Source organism: Thunnus maccoyii, chromosome 7, assembly GCF_910596095.1.
Source record: "Thunnus maccoyii chromosome 7, fThuMac1.1, whole genome shotgun sequence".
NCBI lineage: Eukaryota > Metazoa > Chordata > Actinopteri > Scombriformes > Scombridae > Thunnus > Thunnus maccoyii.
Genome location: NC_056539.1, coordinates 10336428 through 10355000, shown reverse-complemented (window position 1 = coordinate 10355000; position 18573 = coordinate 10336428). Strand labels below are relative to the sequence as shown.

Here is an 18573-nt window from a genome sequence, read left to right as displayed (position 1 = left end):
ACATCATTATACACTAACAAATCATTCTGCAGCAGCAGAGAGATAAGAAGATGAGTGTGTTTTCCTGAAAAAAACATCTGCTGCTCATAATGAGGAATATGATATCAGCCATGAGGACGACAGTCGACCACATGGAGAGACAGTTTAGTGTTTATCTGTGTTTTTAATTGAGAAATTCACAGGGAGGTCAGAAGTCGGGGTCGGCTGCGGCGCCTTCAGCAGTGCTTTACATGCCCTTTTCTTTCTGCTACAGTGCCTTTGCAGTATTAGCATAAACAGTACCCTCACATACATTAATTAGTATGACTGCAGAGTATTAAAAAGAGAAGGAGGTAGACGCTTGCTCTGTATTTATCTAATGGTGTGATCAGAGACAAGAGGAGAGCAGAAAATGCGCAGCTTCCTATCAATTCATCTGACTCTTGTTACCAGCACCGCTAATTCCCATGCTCCTTCGCTCCCACCCTCCCTGCATGCTTAATTGTGGCTTGCGCTCTCCAAAAACAAAAGAAAAGGGTTTTTTTTTCCCTAGCTGTGAACAATGATAGATATGCAAGAGCTGAAAAAGAGATTGACAGGAGGACTGAGGCGGCACTTTTTAAGACAGGAGAGAGACGACAACACAGAAAAGAGACAGAGAGAACAGACAGGAGGAGGAATTGGCAAACATTTGCATCCACACACACTCAGAGGCGAAGACGCAGTGAGTCTGACCACAGAGGGGAGACAGAAGATGAGAGAGGAGGGAAGGGAGAGAGCTGTATCTGGCCGCTGTCCTGTCCGCTGATGGATTATTGCTGTTAACAATGTTAATTAAACTGCACTCATCTACCAATAAAGCCAAAGGTCTGAACATGGAAATGAGCGATGGGGGAAGGATGGCGAGGATAGTCAGATATGATCTATACTTCTCAGACTTCTTGCCAGGGCTTCACAGGAGCAGCAGCATCAGTTTAAAGGAAAGAACCAGAGGAGGTCTGTTGTGAAACGAAGGCTTATGAAACAAAAGAGCCCAGTTTGGTATCTGTACACAAATGAGCCTAAATCCTTCTTCACAAACCCTTAAGTGCCTATTGTGTCTAATATCGGATTTAAACCTCATATTAACCCTCAGACAGATTAACCTACTGAGCAGATTATGTATGCTGTATGTCAGTTAGGGTTAAAAAATACTCATTGGTGTTAAATGGTTTTTACAAAACCTTTTGTTGTAGACATTTTCTATTGTAGAGGAAAATGTCTACAATATATCTGCTGGGGTTTGATTTGGTACCTGATCAATACCAATGTAACGATCACCTCACCAGGAGGCTTTGTCTCAGACTCGAGGAGACAAGTTGTGCTGATGCTGTTGTCATGTCTACTGGGTCTGTCGAAGCGATGGATCGAGACTGCTGTGATCTGACGGTGTGTGTGTGTGTGTGTGTGTTAGTAAGGAGGTCTTGAGAAGTTATAACAGGTCAGGATTATGTCCAAACTCTAGAGAACAATTAGATCAGAGGTTGTTTTAGTTTATTTATGGGTGTATTTGTTTGTGTTTATTTGCATACATGTCTGTGTGTGTAACTTCAGATTTCCCTTGGGCAGAAATAGCAAGTATAAGGCCAGAGGGCATTAGGCTAATGAGTTAGCAGGCAACATTATGCAAGTCATTATGGTGATTAGTGATTAGTGATGTGCTGAGATTACTGTACAGTTATTCAGTAGCAACAGATGAACTGAGGATGAACCAACAGATGCATGTAACACACTCAGACAACCAGTGGTATTCTTTACTCAAGTAAAAATATGAATATGACAATGTAAAAATACTCCATTGGAAGTAAAAGTCCTGCATTCAATCTACTAAAGTAGAGGTTCAAAAGTATTAAAGTCTGAAAAGTGATATCATAATGTATAAAATGTACTTAAAGTATTAAAAGTAGAAGTATTCCTGTAGACAAACAGCCCTGTTGACTGATATTAAAAGATATTATTGCATTAGATTGTGTGAGTAGCTCTTTACTGGTGTAGCTGGTTGAGGTGAAACCTAGAGGTCCAGCCGCCTCTTAAGGTCACAAGATAGATCTGACGGGTTGTGAGATGACTAATGGGGGTGGGAAGAAGTAAAAAAAATCAATTCTGCTACACAATTGTAATCATTTTTTGGACTTGGTCTCTAACCTTGCTTGACATATTGGATCATTTCTTCTCTTTGGGCCTCAAACAGTTATTTCTATGAAATCTGGAAACTGCTGGAACTGCTAACAACTCAGAGACATCTAAACATGACATTGGGCCTGAAGAAGACACTGCTTTTTTTGAGGGGTCAGAAGACAAAGAAGTTGGAAACCACTGGCTTAATCTTTAAAGCTTCCCTCCAGACATGTTTTAAGCTATATAAAAATACTTTGATAATAATTTTTGACTTATATGTTTTTTTTTTCCACAAAAAAAGTTCAGTGACCTTGTTAAAATTCTTAAAATGGCATCTTCTCCCACTCATTGAAAAACCCAGAATATATGAATATGTGAATATTTTTCATTTCAAAAGTGTAAACACTAGACAGAAGATGTCTCCTCCTTCACTGCAAAGTCCGTTCTCAGTGTCTGCGCACTGGAAGCTTCAAGTTTCCACATCACACTTGTGTAATTTACATACTGGACTACGATTGGATCAAAACTCGTTGTGACGTTACAAATCATGCTCAGATTTTCAATGAGCACAGAGAAACTTTCCCCCTTCAGCGGCTGAATTTGAAAACAGCCTTCAAGTGTCAAAGGCTATCAGGGGCACTTTAACGATGTGTTGCATTTTATAAGGTTATAATATGTTTATTATGTCAAATCCTGACCTGAAACCTAACTAGTAACAACAGCTGTGGTATAGTAAGAAAAAGCCTCTGAAATGTAGTGGACTGGAAGTATAAAGTAGCATAAATTAGATTGTGTATCTCAAGTATAGTACTTGAGTAAATGTACTTACTTTCCACCACTGCAGACAACACATCATCTTACCCCAGTTTTAACTCACCCTCAGTAGAAGGACACGCAGAGGCAAAGCTGTCATTTTTTATTTTCCATCTCCTTGTGCCTGTTCTTTCTCTTCCTCTCTCTCTACACACTTCCTCAACAATCTATTTCCCTACATCTCTCTCTCTCTCTCTCTCTCTCTGTGAAGCCCATCAGTACACATGGCCGTCGCTCCGTCACTCTCTTTCACCATCTGTGACAGTCTGGGCTGGATAACTGATCTGCTCAGACTCCTTACCCTGCCAAAGCTTGCCTCAAGCCAGGTGTGTGGATTTTTTTTTTTTTTTTTTTTTGCTTGTGTATGTATGTGTGTGTGCAATGAGGTCGCTGTGAGGTCACCTTGCACGATCTAACATTCATGGCAGCATGCTGGAACAGTGAGGTACAATCAGTGACTGTACAAATAGGTCCCTCAGGGTGTTTGGATCTCATTTGTCCTCCATCACTGTGTCATGCACCTTGCAACAATCCCTCAATGCAGCTGTAGCTGGAGGTATAAAAATATTTCAAACCCAGGGAAAAATTAAAAAAAAAACTTCTCTCTCTCTCTCTGGTCCAAAAGTTATTGTAATTTTTGTCCTGTGTCTTCAGGGATGTCCCAAGCTGATCTCCTGATTAGTAATGAGGCTGATGAAACCATATTTTTATTGATTATATCTGTTACTATAAGCCTGATCCTTTTCTCATCCTTCACTTTCCTTCCATCTCAGTGACATTTTGTAGGTATCCCACAAGCATAAAGTGCTGCTTTTGGTTAAAAATCTGTTTAAAAATTGCATTCGCGCTTCGACTGTACCAAGTTTAGGTTAAAGTGTAAGCTGTGAAGAGGTATTATGTGGGCAAACATAAAATGTAGAATCAGAACTCAGTATTGGCAGATAATAAACAACAACTCAAGTCAGAAGTGGGGAGGAAAAAGGCCCTGAATTTCAAATTGCAAATAGATTTTTCCTTTTTAGAGAGAATTCATGATTGCCTCCTACAATCAGAAAATAATTTGAGCATTACTGGAGAACACAGGAAAAAGGTGGCAGCCGGGATGATTCACTCGCCGTTCAGTCTCCCTTCACCGTCTGTTTCTTTGTCATTCCCGTGTTTTCTCACTCATCCCATTGCTTAGGCTGGGGAAACACTCAGACATCATTCTGGCAGAATGCCCTTGACATTTCCAGTGTTTGTCCCCGTTTTCCACCGCCCGTATATCTTTCACCCAATCCGGTCTTCAATAATATATGTCTCTGTGAGTTAGATGATAATGTTCCTGTTTTAAGGTCCAATATTAAAATTTCCTCCAGTTAATAACTTGTCTAAATAAAAGGTGCTGGAGTCCAGTTTTATGTCTCTGAGCTAACAGGGAAGGAGAAACATCCTCAGTAAAATGGGTTTTTGTGTTTTTAAGAGTCCAAACTTTTTAATTGAGAGGTTTTGCTACTGTCTCTGCCAGGACTTTCAACCTGAGCTAAAATTAACCTTAATATTCACTTGCCTTGGCTTATGTCCTGGTCATTAAATGAAAATCCTCATAAACTTCCTTTAAGTCTCTTCATGAGTAGCACTCAATATTGTAATTCTGTAGATACCAACGTAGAATGAGAGAAGTACACCAGGAACTAAACCGCAGCACATTTTCAGGTTAGAGAGAGTATGTGTGTGTGTGTGTGTGTGTGTGTGTGTGAGAGAGAGAGAGAGACGGAGAAAAACTGAAAGAGTGGGAGAGAGTGAGAGACAGAGATAGAGAAAGATGTGTGTGTCCTCTTTGTTCTCACATATCTCAAATGTGCAGTCTAATCCCAGCAGTTTCGGAACAGTGGTTGCAGCCTTGAAAATACTTTTTTCCATGCTTGCTGCACTACAGTTTCCCTAAATCCTGCAGTACAGGATGGATACAGGATGACAACCACTCTGCCCTCTCTACCACTCTCCCTCTTTGGAGACAAATTTCCCTTCTTGCCCTGCACTATGATACTGTGATCCTGTAGTTGGTCAAGATGTCACTGTTGTCTGCATCTTGCTGGAAGCAGAGCATGGCGGTCACCTATCTGTCCTAACCGCCCGTCTTATTTCTGCTGTGCATGGCATGATGTCACTGTGTTATGGTAATATTACCAGGCTTGTGGTCAGTGGTGTCAGTGTGACACTATGCAGGCTGTGTTATGAAGTATGCCACTGACCGACACAAAGCCCTGGGGCCCACTGACACACTGCAGGCCAAGGGCTATAAGGTCAAAAATACTACTGGAGGAAATAAACAACAGCAATCAGAGGAATAAACACACATGTAACATTTAACTTACTTACAGATACTGAAAATAGAAGCACACACTGCACTTGACAAACACTTTACACACATAAGCAGAGTTTTCGAGGAGTTGTGGATGAGAATCTTGATGTTTTCCTATTTTATATAAAAGAGAACCAAAGGGAGCACAAATGGTTGTGTTTATTGTGTGCACCTACATCTGTAACATTTGTCTCTGTGCATGAGTGCGTGTGAGTGTCTCTGTGTGTTGCCGCCACCAGAGCGCTGCAGTCTCCGTGTCAAATCATCAGCTGAATGGTCGGGAAGCTCAACGCTGACACACTGACAGAAAGCAGGGCTCATCCCCTCCCTGGAGGAGGGGCTAGTTTGGGGCGAGAAGCTGCTGAAAAACATCGCTGACTCTTTCATGAACTTCACTCCGTTTTTCCTCCAACTCCTCTCTGTCTCTCACACACATAAAAGAGCAATGAGCAGTGGAATAGCAATCACTTTTTTCAGGCTATTTGGACTACACTGTGAATGCAAACACATGCGTCGTTGCCCTGCAGTCTACAGACTTGTAAAAAGCAGGTTTGATTCATGTATACAGTATGTTCACATTACACTCATACAGATGAACAGAGCTGTGAGGTTTTAACCTGCGGGGCAGAGAGCCCGTTCTGTGAACTGGGAACAGAGCTATTTATAAGCCGATTAATTATGCCAATGCATATGGTGATCAGTGCGGTTGTGGTCTCATTTAGAGGGGGAGGTGGAAGCTATAGACACAAGCTTATCCTCAAACCCCCCCGATCACAGAGAGTTATCCAAAGCCTACTGTTCATTTTTGTGTACACACAAGCAGGCTGTGCGCAGAGTGATGCAGTGAAGGAGAACGTCCTTCAACCAAACAACCTTTGATGAATCCTCCTCAACCATCCACCCTGCTGAGGTTTCCCTGCACAAATTCATCAGTCCTGACCAGCTTGTGCCGCTGGTCTGTAGCTGAACTTGACCTCTGACCTCCCCATGGAAGCTGGATACTGGATAGAGAGTCTGAGTAGAGCTGAAACGATTAGTAAACAATTAATTGTTTAAATATTTTTTAAGCAAAAATGCCAGATTTTTACTAGTTTCATATTTTCAATTCTGAGGATTTGCTGCATTCTTTGTCTTATGTGATAATAAACTGAACATCTTGGTGTTTTGGACTGATGGACGGTCAAAATAAGCAATTTGATAAGATCGCCTTGAGCTTCAGGAAATTGTGGTCAGCATTTTTCACTATTTTCTGATATTTCTGACATTTTGTAATTTGTTATAGACCAAACGATTCATTGATTAATGGTGTAAATAATCGTCAGATTAATCGATAATGTAAATAATCGTCAGTTGCAGCTCTAAATCTGAGTGATTATTTATGAATACTAAATAAATAAGGCACTGATTTGGTGATCTGCATGTCAAAAGATGTCTGGAGGGTACAACACTTAAAAATTATGTTGAAAAGTTACTTTTTTAAAGCGCCTATAGGACACTTGCGTTGCGCATCAAAAACTTTTTTTTCATTTGTATTCATTTCTATTCATACATTGTTTGTCTCTTTTTGAGGATATGCTCGTATAATTGATGTGATAATTGTCTCAAGTGTTTTGGAAGTGGCTACCCGATGGCTTTAACGTAAAGATGTTGTATCCTGTTGTGAATTTGATATCTGGTGAACATTGCAACTCTAATAAACACAATGCTGATGCTAATTCAGCCTTTTCTTTCACATGATCTATCCTAAACATCTGCCTCCCAGGTGTGCGTTACACAACACTTAGTTTGAAATACAGACACTGAAATTAAACATTGAAACAATGGTTATAGAGAATATAAAGAACTTTCACTTTTCAACCACATTTTTCAGAGGTTCAACTGAGAGCCTTGACATTTTTTCACCTGCAAATTGCCAAAACTGTGCATACTAGAAGCGTATAATGTGTGACTTTTGGACCCCTCCTCTTATAGTGGCGCTCAAGTAGCTCGCTGTTTAACCAGCTAAACGCATCATACTGGGGTTAGCTAAGACTAAGAATAGCTGACCTTTTTTCCATCACATCCACTAGGGCTGAATAATACACGCCTTCACACTCCTCTCCTCTCAAATACGGCATTAGTCAGATTAACACCATCCTCCTTTCCATCATTTCTCCATATGATCCCGTCTTCCTTTGGCTGAGGATGAGTGGAGAGAGAGTGAAGGTCAGATAGCAACAGCTCTCCCTCCTCTTCCCTCTATCGCTCGGTCTTATCAGTCTTGCTCTCTTTATCGCCTCCCACTTTTTCATTCCCACTCTGGAGTGTTAACATTTATTCTCCCTTTGTGTCTTCCCTTCAGCCTTTATCACTCCATTTCCTTCTAACTCGATGTCCTTCCATTTCTCTCAGTTTTGCTCTGTCATCTTCACACTCTCCCCTCTCTCGTTTCCAATTTTATTCTCTTGGCTCGCATATCAGTTGGCCCCAAAAGACACACACACACACACACAAAAACACACACACTCAGAGTCATGCACACAACTTGAAATACCTCCCCTCCGTGCCTCAGGTGATCACATCACAAACACACCCACACAAGCATCACATCAATCTCGGTTTCAAGCTCACACCGCAAAATGCACAGAGACATAAAAATATATGGTGGCTATGCTACACAAGTAGGCCGGTTGAATTCGATATGCTTCTCTGCACCAGATGGGACTGAGAAATCGTTCCAGCTGATAAATAATGTATCGTCTACCTGTATTAAACTGAGCCGATGCCTCCTTGTCATAATGAATGTTTTAATGAATTTGAGTGACAGATCTGGGGCACCGGCCATTGATAACACCTCTATAGTCTGCCTGTTTTTCTTTTCCCTATCTGGTATCTCTCTGTTGCAAAGTCCATCTTAATCTGTTTGGCCAATTTTTCAGTTTCTGTCTTATCAAATTTTTTCATCTTCTGTTCTTTTGTCACGTTGTTTCCTGTCTCTCTTCTCATCCCATCTCAAATAATCTATAATTCACTTTCATTAAAGACATATCAGATTCACTTGGTGTGAAAACCTGACTTGTTTCTTCCATTCTTCCTTTCTGTGAACCCACAGACCCCTGTTTCTGTTTCTGTTTTTATGAATATTTAACTCTTGCCCTGTGTGTGGCCCTGTGCCTTGGCTGTTTGCCTTGGGTCTGTGAGCCATCCAGGGTACCAACAAGCAGCCAGAAATACTTTTCTCCAACACTGGAGCCACAACAGCACCAGCACTGGCAGCCGGGGGGACGAGCCACTTAACATTCAGTGGATTTAGTTTGAGCACTTGTCAAAATCGACCTACAGTGAGTACAGCAGGTCGTTCAACATGCTGAAATTCCATTATGACAAGAGAGGAAATGTATGTATACTGCGTGTGGAGAGTTGATGATGGAGAACATTTAGGTGCTCAGGACTGGAAAGTTTTGGAACACACTAAGAGAAGATAAATATGTTGGTAGACAAAATAACATAGATCCCTCATGGAAAAGAACATTTACTCTGAAAAAATGTCATCGCAATTAGAAATAAACAAGCCCCATTCATATAAGGCTCATTGCCAACCAGCAGCATTTATCTGCACATGAACTACAAAGAAGCCAAATCACTTGTACCTAAACAAACTGAAAAGTGCAATACTTAAAGGGAATTACACAGAAAATGTGCCAACACAGAGTCAAAAAGTACTGACAAACAACGCCTGTGGTGCAGGCGAAACTAATCTCAGTATAGATGTCAATTAAAACTGTTAATTGACATGCAAACTAGGCTAATATGAGTATTTTTTTTCAGCAGTAATTTAATCCCATGAAACTCAAAGTCCTTTTTCACAAAGTGTTTACATGATGTGATTTGTTATTAGCTTAATATTAGCAAATAGTATAAATATTTTCTATTTTCTCTTTAAATGTTCAGTCTTTGTTTTCTTTACTCAAAGCTGCATTTATCATGTGTTTTTGCTACTTGGGTGCAGAACTCCACAACAAGCTAAAAATCATACACATTTGACATGTAGGCTAATCGTATTGCATCGTTGATTTGGCTAACGTGTTAGCAAACTGTTGCCTGTTTACACATCTAGTTTAGTTTCTGTGCACCTGGTGAATATAAGTCCAATATTTACTCACTTTTCCACCGTGCTCACCGGCTGGTCACTAATGTTGCCTGCTTCATGCTGAGCAAATGGCATATGGTGGTTTTATAGAGCTTTTTATGGCTGAAAACAGCTGGCTGCTGCTGGAAACAACACTGATGAGATCAGTGACACTGAACCAGAAGAGTAAAGGTTGTGGGCAGTTGCCTAAACACCCCCCCCCCCAAAAAAAAGAAAAAAGAGCTGAAAGATGAGAACGATATTTGTTACTGACATTTTGAACATTTTTCAAGATTCCCATTCTTGTAATAAAAAAGTGTTAACATAATTTTGTTTGTCCTCTATAAGGGGGGATTTCTTTTACATAGCAGGAAGAAACATACAACCGGCACACCAAGAGGCACCTGACACTCCATCGGCTCAGACAGAACCTAATGAACGTCTTCAGGATGTTTAATCTTAGGCTTTCCTGTGATCTTCTCTTTCCTGTCTTGCATTGGCAAAAAACACACCCACTCTGTCTTTATATCACATTCTTCTATCACTCTCCCTCTTGTTTCTCTTCTCTCTTTCCTATGGACAGACAGCTCAAATGCATCTGTCAATCTTTCTGCTTTCCTGAAGTCACACTCTGACTTTGGTGGCTGCCAGAGTCAAGTCATGTCAACCTTTCTCAGTGACACATGTCTAAAACAAACACAAACACAAACTGAGTGACTTACTTAAACACAGGAAAACACAAGCAAGCATTAAAAAACTATATAAAAACTGGAACTGAAAAAGAAATTGAGTAACAAACAATCATACAAACACAGGACTTTTCTACCAATAATCTACCCCATTAGCAGTAGTATGTAGTAGTATGTGAAGACACTGCACACTTACACACACACACTTGCATGCACCTGATTCATACTCACACTGAGAGGTAACGACAGCTGGAATCTCTGCACATTAGACTCACAGCCCTGCAGTCACATCGGAGGGCATTCATGACCACAGAAACACACTGCATGCTCTAAAACACACACACACACACACACACACACACACACACACACATGCTCCCTTGACCCCATTCCCTCTGTTAAACAGGTTACTGTAGTTGTTTATAAGTGCCATATCAATGCACGGTTTGTCAGTCTGAGAGACAGAGTGCGTGTTTTTGTGTGTTTCTGAGGGAGCACAGTGGTTTTGTCACGTTTATATAAAAGTGTTATGTGATGTGGGATATAGCTGTGATTTCATATTACTGCAGCTGTGATTTAGTAGAGCCAGTACAGCTGTGTGCATGTTGAAAGCACAAAAACTCTGCCGTGTGTTGTGTTGTGTTGTGTCGTGTCACTTACGATTCGAAAGCCCTTCTGTCAATATTTTTTTTTCTGTTTTACCGCAGAAATGTGAGGATTTGGTGTTTGGTGGGATAAGGAGCAGAGCAGTAAGTATGTGTGAGTGTGTGTATGTGCTGGCGTGTTCATGTTTGTGCCATTTGTTGAGTGTACTTCAGTGAAAGTGAAGGTGGATAACAACTTTGGGGACCTGCTGTCTTCAAGTGGCCTTCCTCACAAGCTCCTTGTCCCTTAATCTCATTCCTGTCTCCCACAGGCCCTGGCTTTAGGGTCTCCTCTAACCTATAGATGCCAGTTTGACTCACACACACTTAAGTGGAGTGAGTCACATACACATCACACACTCTGTCCTTAATGGGAGCATAGGAGTCCAGCTTTTTTGAGCACCATCATTAACCATCTGGACTGAAAGGCCAAAGCATACGGCAGTGGGAGCGCCAGCACACCCAGGTGCACACAGCTTTTGTGTGTTCATACAGGTGTTTGTGTGTGTGTGTGTGTGTGTGAGGGGCTAGCCAGAAAAAAAACAAAAAGGGCACAAGCATTATCTCTGCCCTCAGGACCCAGACAGACAATGCAGAAAGATCAATGGGATGCACACTGACTGTTAAGATGGCTATTATAAGCAGGACCAATGTTGTTACAACACTTCACCCAGTTCACCTTCTTAGAACTAAGCTCCATTAACATTTACAAGCAAAGATCACCTATGCTTGCCTTCGCTGAGAAGGTCACGAGGCCCTCTCTTACTGATTTTTAATTCAATCCCTGACGCTTTAAAGAATGGATGGCGGAGGTGGCTTTTGTTTTCCAAGTAAATGTAACACAAGTCTGCTGATTTGTTGGATTAAACTTGACACATTATTGAGACGTGAAGGGCAGTCTGAGGAGATCTTATTGCAGAGAGAAGCAGGGGAATGAAATCTTCAGATTGCTCTGACTCTAAGGTCAAACCATTAGCTCTGGACTCTGAGTGTGTGTGTGTGTGTGTGTGTGTGTGTGTGTGTGTGTGTGTGTGTGTGTGTGTGTGTGTGTGTGTGTGTGTGTGTGCGCCTAGGAAAGAGAGAGAGCCTCTGTGCATCTGTGGGAGAGCACATGGCACTGTGTGTATGTGTGTGTGTGTGTGTGTGTGTGTGTGTGTGTGTGTGTGGAAGATAAGTATGTGCATACAAAATAAAGGGAGAGCAACAGTGTAGTAAGTGGCCCACCATCAGGGACTAAATGGCCCAAGCGCCCACAATCAAATTATCTAAATGAGCTGATGTGACAATAACAAATGATAAGACCTTGGAGCGTCTTTGGCGAATAGTCTCAGCAGAGCAACATTTTATTTATTTGTCAGGAAACTGGCCATCAACAGGATCCTGCTTCCAGAACCAAACAAACAAACAGGAGACCACCTGCAAGAGGTGTGACTGTTGCTATCTGAATAGGCCAGATTTTGGCAAAGAAAGCAGGCGGCATGTGTTTTTGTTTTTCAGAAATATGCTTTTTTTAAGATCAAGTCCTTAATGATCATCTAAAAGAAAAATCATCCCATATTTGATTGTTTAGATTACCCCAAATGGTTCTGTGTGTTTTGAACATCTATCAAACTCCCCCCATCCTCACCTTGGAACTTGAAGCCCTCTATCTGCACCCAGAGGCAGAGGTCCTCCGTGTCACAGTCGCACCTCCAGGGGTTTCCGCTGAGCCCCAGAGACCGGAGAGCGGGCAGGGCGATGAGGCTGCTGATGTTGAGGACCGTCAGGTTGTTCCGGCTCACATCCAGCACCTGCAGAGCAATGTTCTCCGAGAAGGCATCCGGGTGGATCTCCCCCAGACTCGGGTTATCCGTCAGTCGCAGCATCACCAGTGACGCCAGGGGCCCGAAAGTCCGGTCCTCGATCTGCAGCAGGGTGTTGAACGACAAGTCCAGATAGGCGAGTTTCCGCAAGTTCCCGAAGGTGGACTCGGAGATCTCGGTGAGAGAGTTGTTGCTGCAGTCCAGATACACCAGATCAGACAGGTAGTTGAGCTGCAGCGCCGGAAGGTCCCCGATGCGGTTGTTGGAGATGATGAGCTGCCGGGTGGCCAGGGGCAGGTCATTAGGGAACAGGGTGAGCTCCTGCCCGGCGCACTGGACCACCAGCTGGTCGTCGCACACGCATCTGTCGGGGCAGCCGGCTGTGAGAGCCGGTGAAGGGGCCACCCCCATCACGAAGATAAAGAGGAAGAGGAGCCGGAGGGACTGGGCGCTGGGCTCGGGCAAGAGACGCATGACGAGGCCGCCCAGAGCGTCATGAACTCGGGCTGAGCTGGACCAGGACTCCCCGGCGCTCTCCGGGCATCCTGCATGGGTCTGAGGAGCTGTGAGAGGGGCGAGATGGCTGCCCTGGGTGTCTGGCTGTCGCTGCCTGAAAGCCTGGCTGCTGTTTATATCCAGCCTCTCTTTCTCTCTCAGAAAGACTATCGGTCAGTCACTCACACGCACTCTGGCGCGCCACGCACGTCGCCACAAGACATCATTTCAGAAGGTGACCGAGAGACGCTTATCGCTCTGCGGGCGTGAATCGAGCAGCTTACCGGAGTTTGTCCCTCCTGAAGAAACCACAGCGGACCATTGAGTGTTGGCGACCACCCGCTTGGTGACTCATTTTTGTGAATTAGTTGTCGCCAGCAGAGTGCATTCTTCATTTAGTTACCAAACAAATGCCATGACCTGCGCAAAAATTCCTGAATCCTGGATGTAGACTCAGCAGAGACGCACACCGCTCACATATGTCCTTGACTGTGTTTGTCTGAGTGTGTGTGGGTCTGATATGTACCTCTGTCCAGCAGACAAGTCGGGGTTCTCTCAAGAGCGCGATGGAAAGTGCGTCCTTCCACTCCGCTCAGACGGCTCTGTGTGATCGTCGCTCTCTGCTGCGCGGTACTGATGCGCTCTCGCTCTGCGCTCCCTCCCTCTCCGTCTCTCCGTCCGCGCTCACACTGCAGGTCTGCACACACAGATGTAGTGTGTGTGTTGTGTGTCAGTTGGCAATGGTGTAATTTGCGATGGTGACGTCACCAGGTGTTGCCCTCTCGAGATAACCAGCCAGACGTCCAGAGTACAGACCGTCTGTCCGGCCAAAGGAACTCAAAGAAATGAAGGATGATAGTTTCTCTCTCTCGCTCTCTCTCTCTCTCTCTCTCTCTCTCTCTCTCTCTCTCTCTCTCTCTGTGTGTGTGTGTGTGTGTGTGTGTGCGTGCGCGTAAAATACAAGTCAATCATAATCTTGCCTGAAAGCAGCACAGATTTAACAGGCCTTATCTCATGTGGTCCAGTGGCTAATTTCTCCTCATTCTGTCCCCCAGCGGTTTGTTGATAACATAATGCATTCAAATTGGATTGTGCGTGCTCAGTTATTAATTTTTTGGCATACGCACATTTTAATTTGGGAAGGCGGTGAAGTCGGCTGTCCACATCTATGTGCGTCACTTTTTTTGTCTGAATAGTGGACGTGGAAGGAGACTGCAAGGATGCTGATTGCCACCTCTTGTTGCCAGTGTCTCATTACTGTCTCATTCAATGAAACAAAAACAGCTGACATTTGGTTTATGGTGAAAAATGAAATTAAGAAATATTATATGTAATGCCAAGTGGTAAATTAGTTGCCATTCCAACTCTGTTTTAATGCCAACATGTACCAAATGATTGTAAAAAAAATATGAAGAAATGAGTAGAAAGGAATATATACAATGACCCTGCTTCTAATAGGAGGGTTAAGAGGTTAAATATTCACAAGAGCATAATTATTGATCATTTAGCTACACTTTTGTGCACAGTATAGATGCTTTCAAGCCAGTTTTCTTCAAGGGTCACACAGAGGTCATTTGGCTTTCAGTGAGACTATCATTATACCTAATGAACCACCTTAATGCTGTTCTCTCAGATGTTATGAGATTGAGCTTTAAAGCAGTGGTTTTAAACCTGTGGGTCGCAAGGTGAATCTGTGGGGTTGTTAGATGATTACCAGGGTATAAGAAATAATATTATGGGTTTTTTTTTTAATTCTATCATAGAAAATTTAGTTTACTTACACTAAATACTGTATAGTTTTACCTCTTTAGGCCTCTGAGGAGTTTTCAAATGAAACAACCTAAGAAGAGAAAATCAGTCTTCGATTCTCACCATTCATAGACAAGCAACCTGTGGCGAGGGGACACAAGTTAACATGACATGGCTTTGTGTTAAGGTTGGGAAAGAACAGTGTTATGACCAGTTTGATTCCTGCCTGTTTTTCATTAGACAAGAGTGAACATTAACATTATACAATGCAAAGTACAGCCAAGACTGATGAGAATGTCAATTTTGCAGTTTTTGGCCATAAACCAAAATACTGGACAAATTAAAATTTTGACCCAATGACAGCGCTATATGGAAAGTAAAGGGCTACGTGAATGTGTTTCAAATGTTCATGGACATTCATCTAATAGTTATTGACATATTTCACTCAAAACCACAAATGTCAACCTGCAGGTGGCCTTAGATGAAACGCCATTGGATCACCAAAATCAATAGGGTTCATCCTCTGGTGACCACTGATGTCTGTAAAAAATCTCATGGTAATCCACACACACACACATACACGCACACACACACACACACACACACACACACACACACACACACACACACACACACACACACAGACCAAGACTGCCATCCCTGAAGATAATCAAGGCAACTGAGAAGTCAAGGCAGCTATATCATCTGACTGTGATTGGATAACAAGTTGACAGTGAAAAATGACAGCACTGACATCCTCCCGCTCAGTTGTTAATTTCAGAGCTGTTGTGGTCAGACATGGTTATCTATCTTCAGTTTGATGTATGATTATTGAAGGTACAGTACAGAGCAGCCTGGAGGAGCCTGTTTGATCAGTTTGTGTCGGTCTGTCTGCTACCTCTGTCATGGGTAATGGCCTTGGTGGATCGTGTTCGCAGATAACTGCCTCGGTAAAGCCTGGCGATCAGAATCATTCATGTAACTTTCCTCCCTCTACGCTGCAAACAGTGTCAGCTTCCAGAGGCAAGTGTGTATATCCCTGTGCACGTATGTGTGTGTGTGCGCAAGAGTTTACATGGCAATGTGTATCATGGATATTTGATATTTGGAGTTTTTGTGTTGTACGGTCTTGTGAGTGCAGCACGTGGGTAAGTGCTGCATGGATGTTCGCTGACTTTGTGACAATGTGTTTGTGAGTGTGTGCACGTGCAGAGTGTGTGTGCTCCAGGTTGAGCAGTGAAACATCTTTATTTTTTAATAGGAGGGGTGCAGTGTCTGCTGTCAAGAGCCAGACAGCCGGTCTGATCCCAAGCCGAGGGGAGGCCATCACTGCTATACATCTTTACAGCTCTCTATTTTTCTTTGGAGGATCCCTGGACTAAATAATGACAAGTGAAAGGGTTTTTTTTTTTATAAGAGCAGAATATATTAAATGTTGGCTGAGCTCTGGCCCTACTCCTCCTCTATGTGAGGCAGTAACTCTTCCTTCCCTTTTTCTCTCTGTGACTCAGTCTGGTTGTAACTCTTCTCCCATCTTGCTCCACTATCTTTCAGGCTGTAAGTCTCAGGCTCTTTATGGTGTCATACTGGGTGTGTATTTGTATGTGTGCTCTGGGGTTGCATGCTTTTTTTTTACACATTACACACACATTTTATTCATCACGGGATACAGTTTCTTAATGGAGTGCTGTGCATGGCACTCAAGCGAAATCTTACTACCTACTGAAGATATAAATCTTTAAAAATGGGTTACAAAAATGGAACTTTCATATTTAAAGACAGCTAAATAATTTCATGCCAACGATGGAACATATCAGCGAGTGCAACGGTTCTGGTCGGTGATGTGTTTTAAATAGTTTTTGGACAACCATGGAGCTCAATGACACAGAGGAATAAGCTACAGTATTTAATTTGTAGACAATATCTGTTAGTAGAATCATTGAAAAAAAGTAAAACACAACCAGACTTATCCTTTAATATGTTTACAACCTTTTACACATCGATTATTCATAGATGAAGATCAGCAAGTATCATGTCTTCATTCTGACAGTATCATGTTCTGCTGGGCCGTTGCTTCTGTGGTATCAGCAGAGCGTGTTAATCCACTCCACCCTGTTTCTGTGTACCTTAGTGGAGTTAATGTACTCACATAATGGCAGCCCCCCTTAGTCCTGCCCCTTGACACTCACTCACACACACACAAACCTACATGTTATCTAATATACACACACATACCGACACACCTACAAGAGAACAAACGTGGCAGTGATGCACAACTGTTGTGTCTTCCATGGTTTCATAAATAAAGTAGCTCCTTACATGAGCCTGACTGACTTTTTTCTATTGTGATTGTGATCCAAAGCGAAGGCTGAAAAAGTGTGTCATGTATGTTTCTATCTTAAAGTATATCTGTGTGATAAAACATCAGACACAAAGGTCAAACACACTGTACATGCCCAGAGCAGATCAGTGTGTCGTCTCACTCTTGACAGACAGATGCAGTAACAGGACGCCACTCACTCCCTCTGACTCATGACCGGCCTCGTGCCCTGTCACCAGGCTTCCCCGCCCAAAGTCAACCCCGGCCTTTGATGAGGCTGATGCTGGAGGACTGTCTAGACACGACTCTGCGCCCTGCTCACGTCACCTGCCTCCTCTGATGGGAGGAAAGGGAGACAGAGGAGAGAAGGTGGAGCAAGAAGACTAAAAAGAACCATGTTTTAAAGAGGGATGGTGGGAACAGGGGGGCGTGCATTTACTTGGACAACAAGCCTAACAGAAGTAATGACTGCACTGGAGAGTAAAGGGAGCAGAGGAGCAACAGGACAGAGCATAGTGCTCCTTCAATCATCCTGCTGATACAAGACTGACCCCTGCAGGATGGGAGGGGAAATGCTGTGTGGCTGACATCATGTACAGTGTGGAAAATGAGGACTTTGTGCCATGTCCAGGATGTTTGTCGACAGAAGGGGCGGCGTATCTACCCAGCTAAAGCCAGGAAATGATGCTACCAACAGGGCTCGGAGGGAGGAGATGTGCATGAAAATCACTGAAGCATGCTGGAAAAAAAACAACTTTCTCCTTTGTCCTCTTATGTAATGCCTGCAGGTTGCTCTTAAAAGGCATCAGTGTTCCCTGTGGGTGGACTGTGCTCCTGCTTGGATGTGTGTCCAACCTGTGTGTCTTGTCCAGAGACATATACTGGCAGTGTCAGTTACAGTCCATCAGGCTCAGGTTCTGTCACACACCGTCACATTCAAACAGTGAGCGTCATCTACCATCAGTTTTCCATCTCAAGGCACGTACACATGAGAAAACCAATGCACACCTGCCAGACAGCAAATCTAAACCACCTGTTCTCTTCCAGACCAGAACCTTAGAAATCAATCAGGTGACATTTCACTTCACTGCAACAGAACCTATAGACAAATGCAAATCTAAGTAACGTATGTCTCCTTTCTCCTTTTCTTTTCTTCTTTCTCTCTATTTTTATCTAATCTGTCTATGTTACATACAGTTATACTGTAGGTATAAGCTATAGTTTCAGCTTCACTTAACCCACCTGATCCTGCCAACCCTCCTGACCCAACACCCTCCAGCACAAACATCCATCTACACTCAACCCTTATAATACATTTACATCTCAGTTACAAATTAACATGATTGACTGCCCAGAGTCACTGACATCCATGTTAATTACCAAGAGTAAACAAAGCCAGACACCAATAAAATGGACAATAAAATGTGCTGCCGTTGGCAGAAGGGAAGTAATCAGATCAATATAAATGCAATC

At 42.9% G+C, this 18573-nt stretch overlaps 1 protein-coding gene across 1 annotated transcript in view; it reads right to left on the bottom strand.

The window, feature by feature from the left end:
* LOC121900875 (leucine-rich repeat-containing protein 52-like) overlaps nucleotides 1-13701 on the bottom strand; it is a 14482-nt gene extending 781 nt beyond the window's left edge. The window contains exon 1 of the mRNA XM_042417450.1: nucleotides 12362-13701. Coding sequence (XP_042273384.1) covers nucleotides 12362-13010 — 649 coding nt within the window. The 5' untranslated portion in view covers nucleotides 13011-13701. The remainder of the gene's footprint in view (nucleotides 1-12361) is intronic.
* Between the last annotated feature and the right edge of the window lie 4872 nt (nucleotides 13702-18573).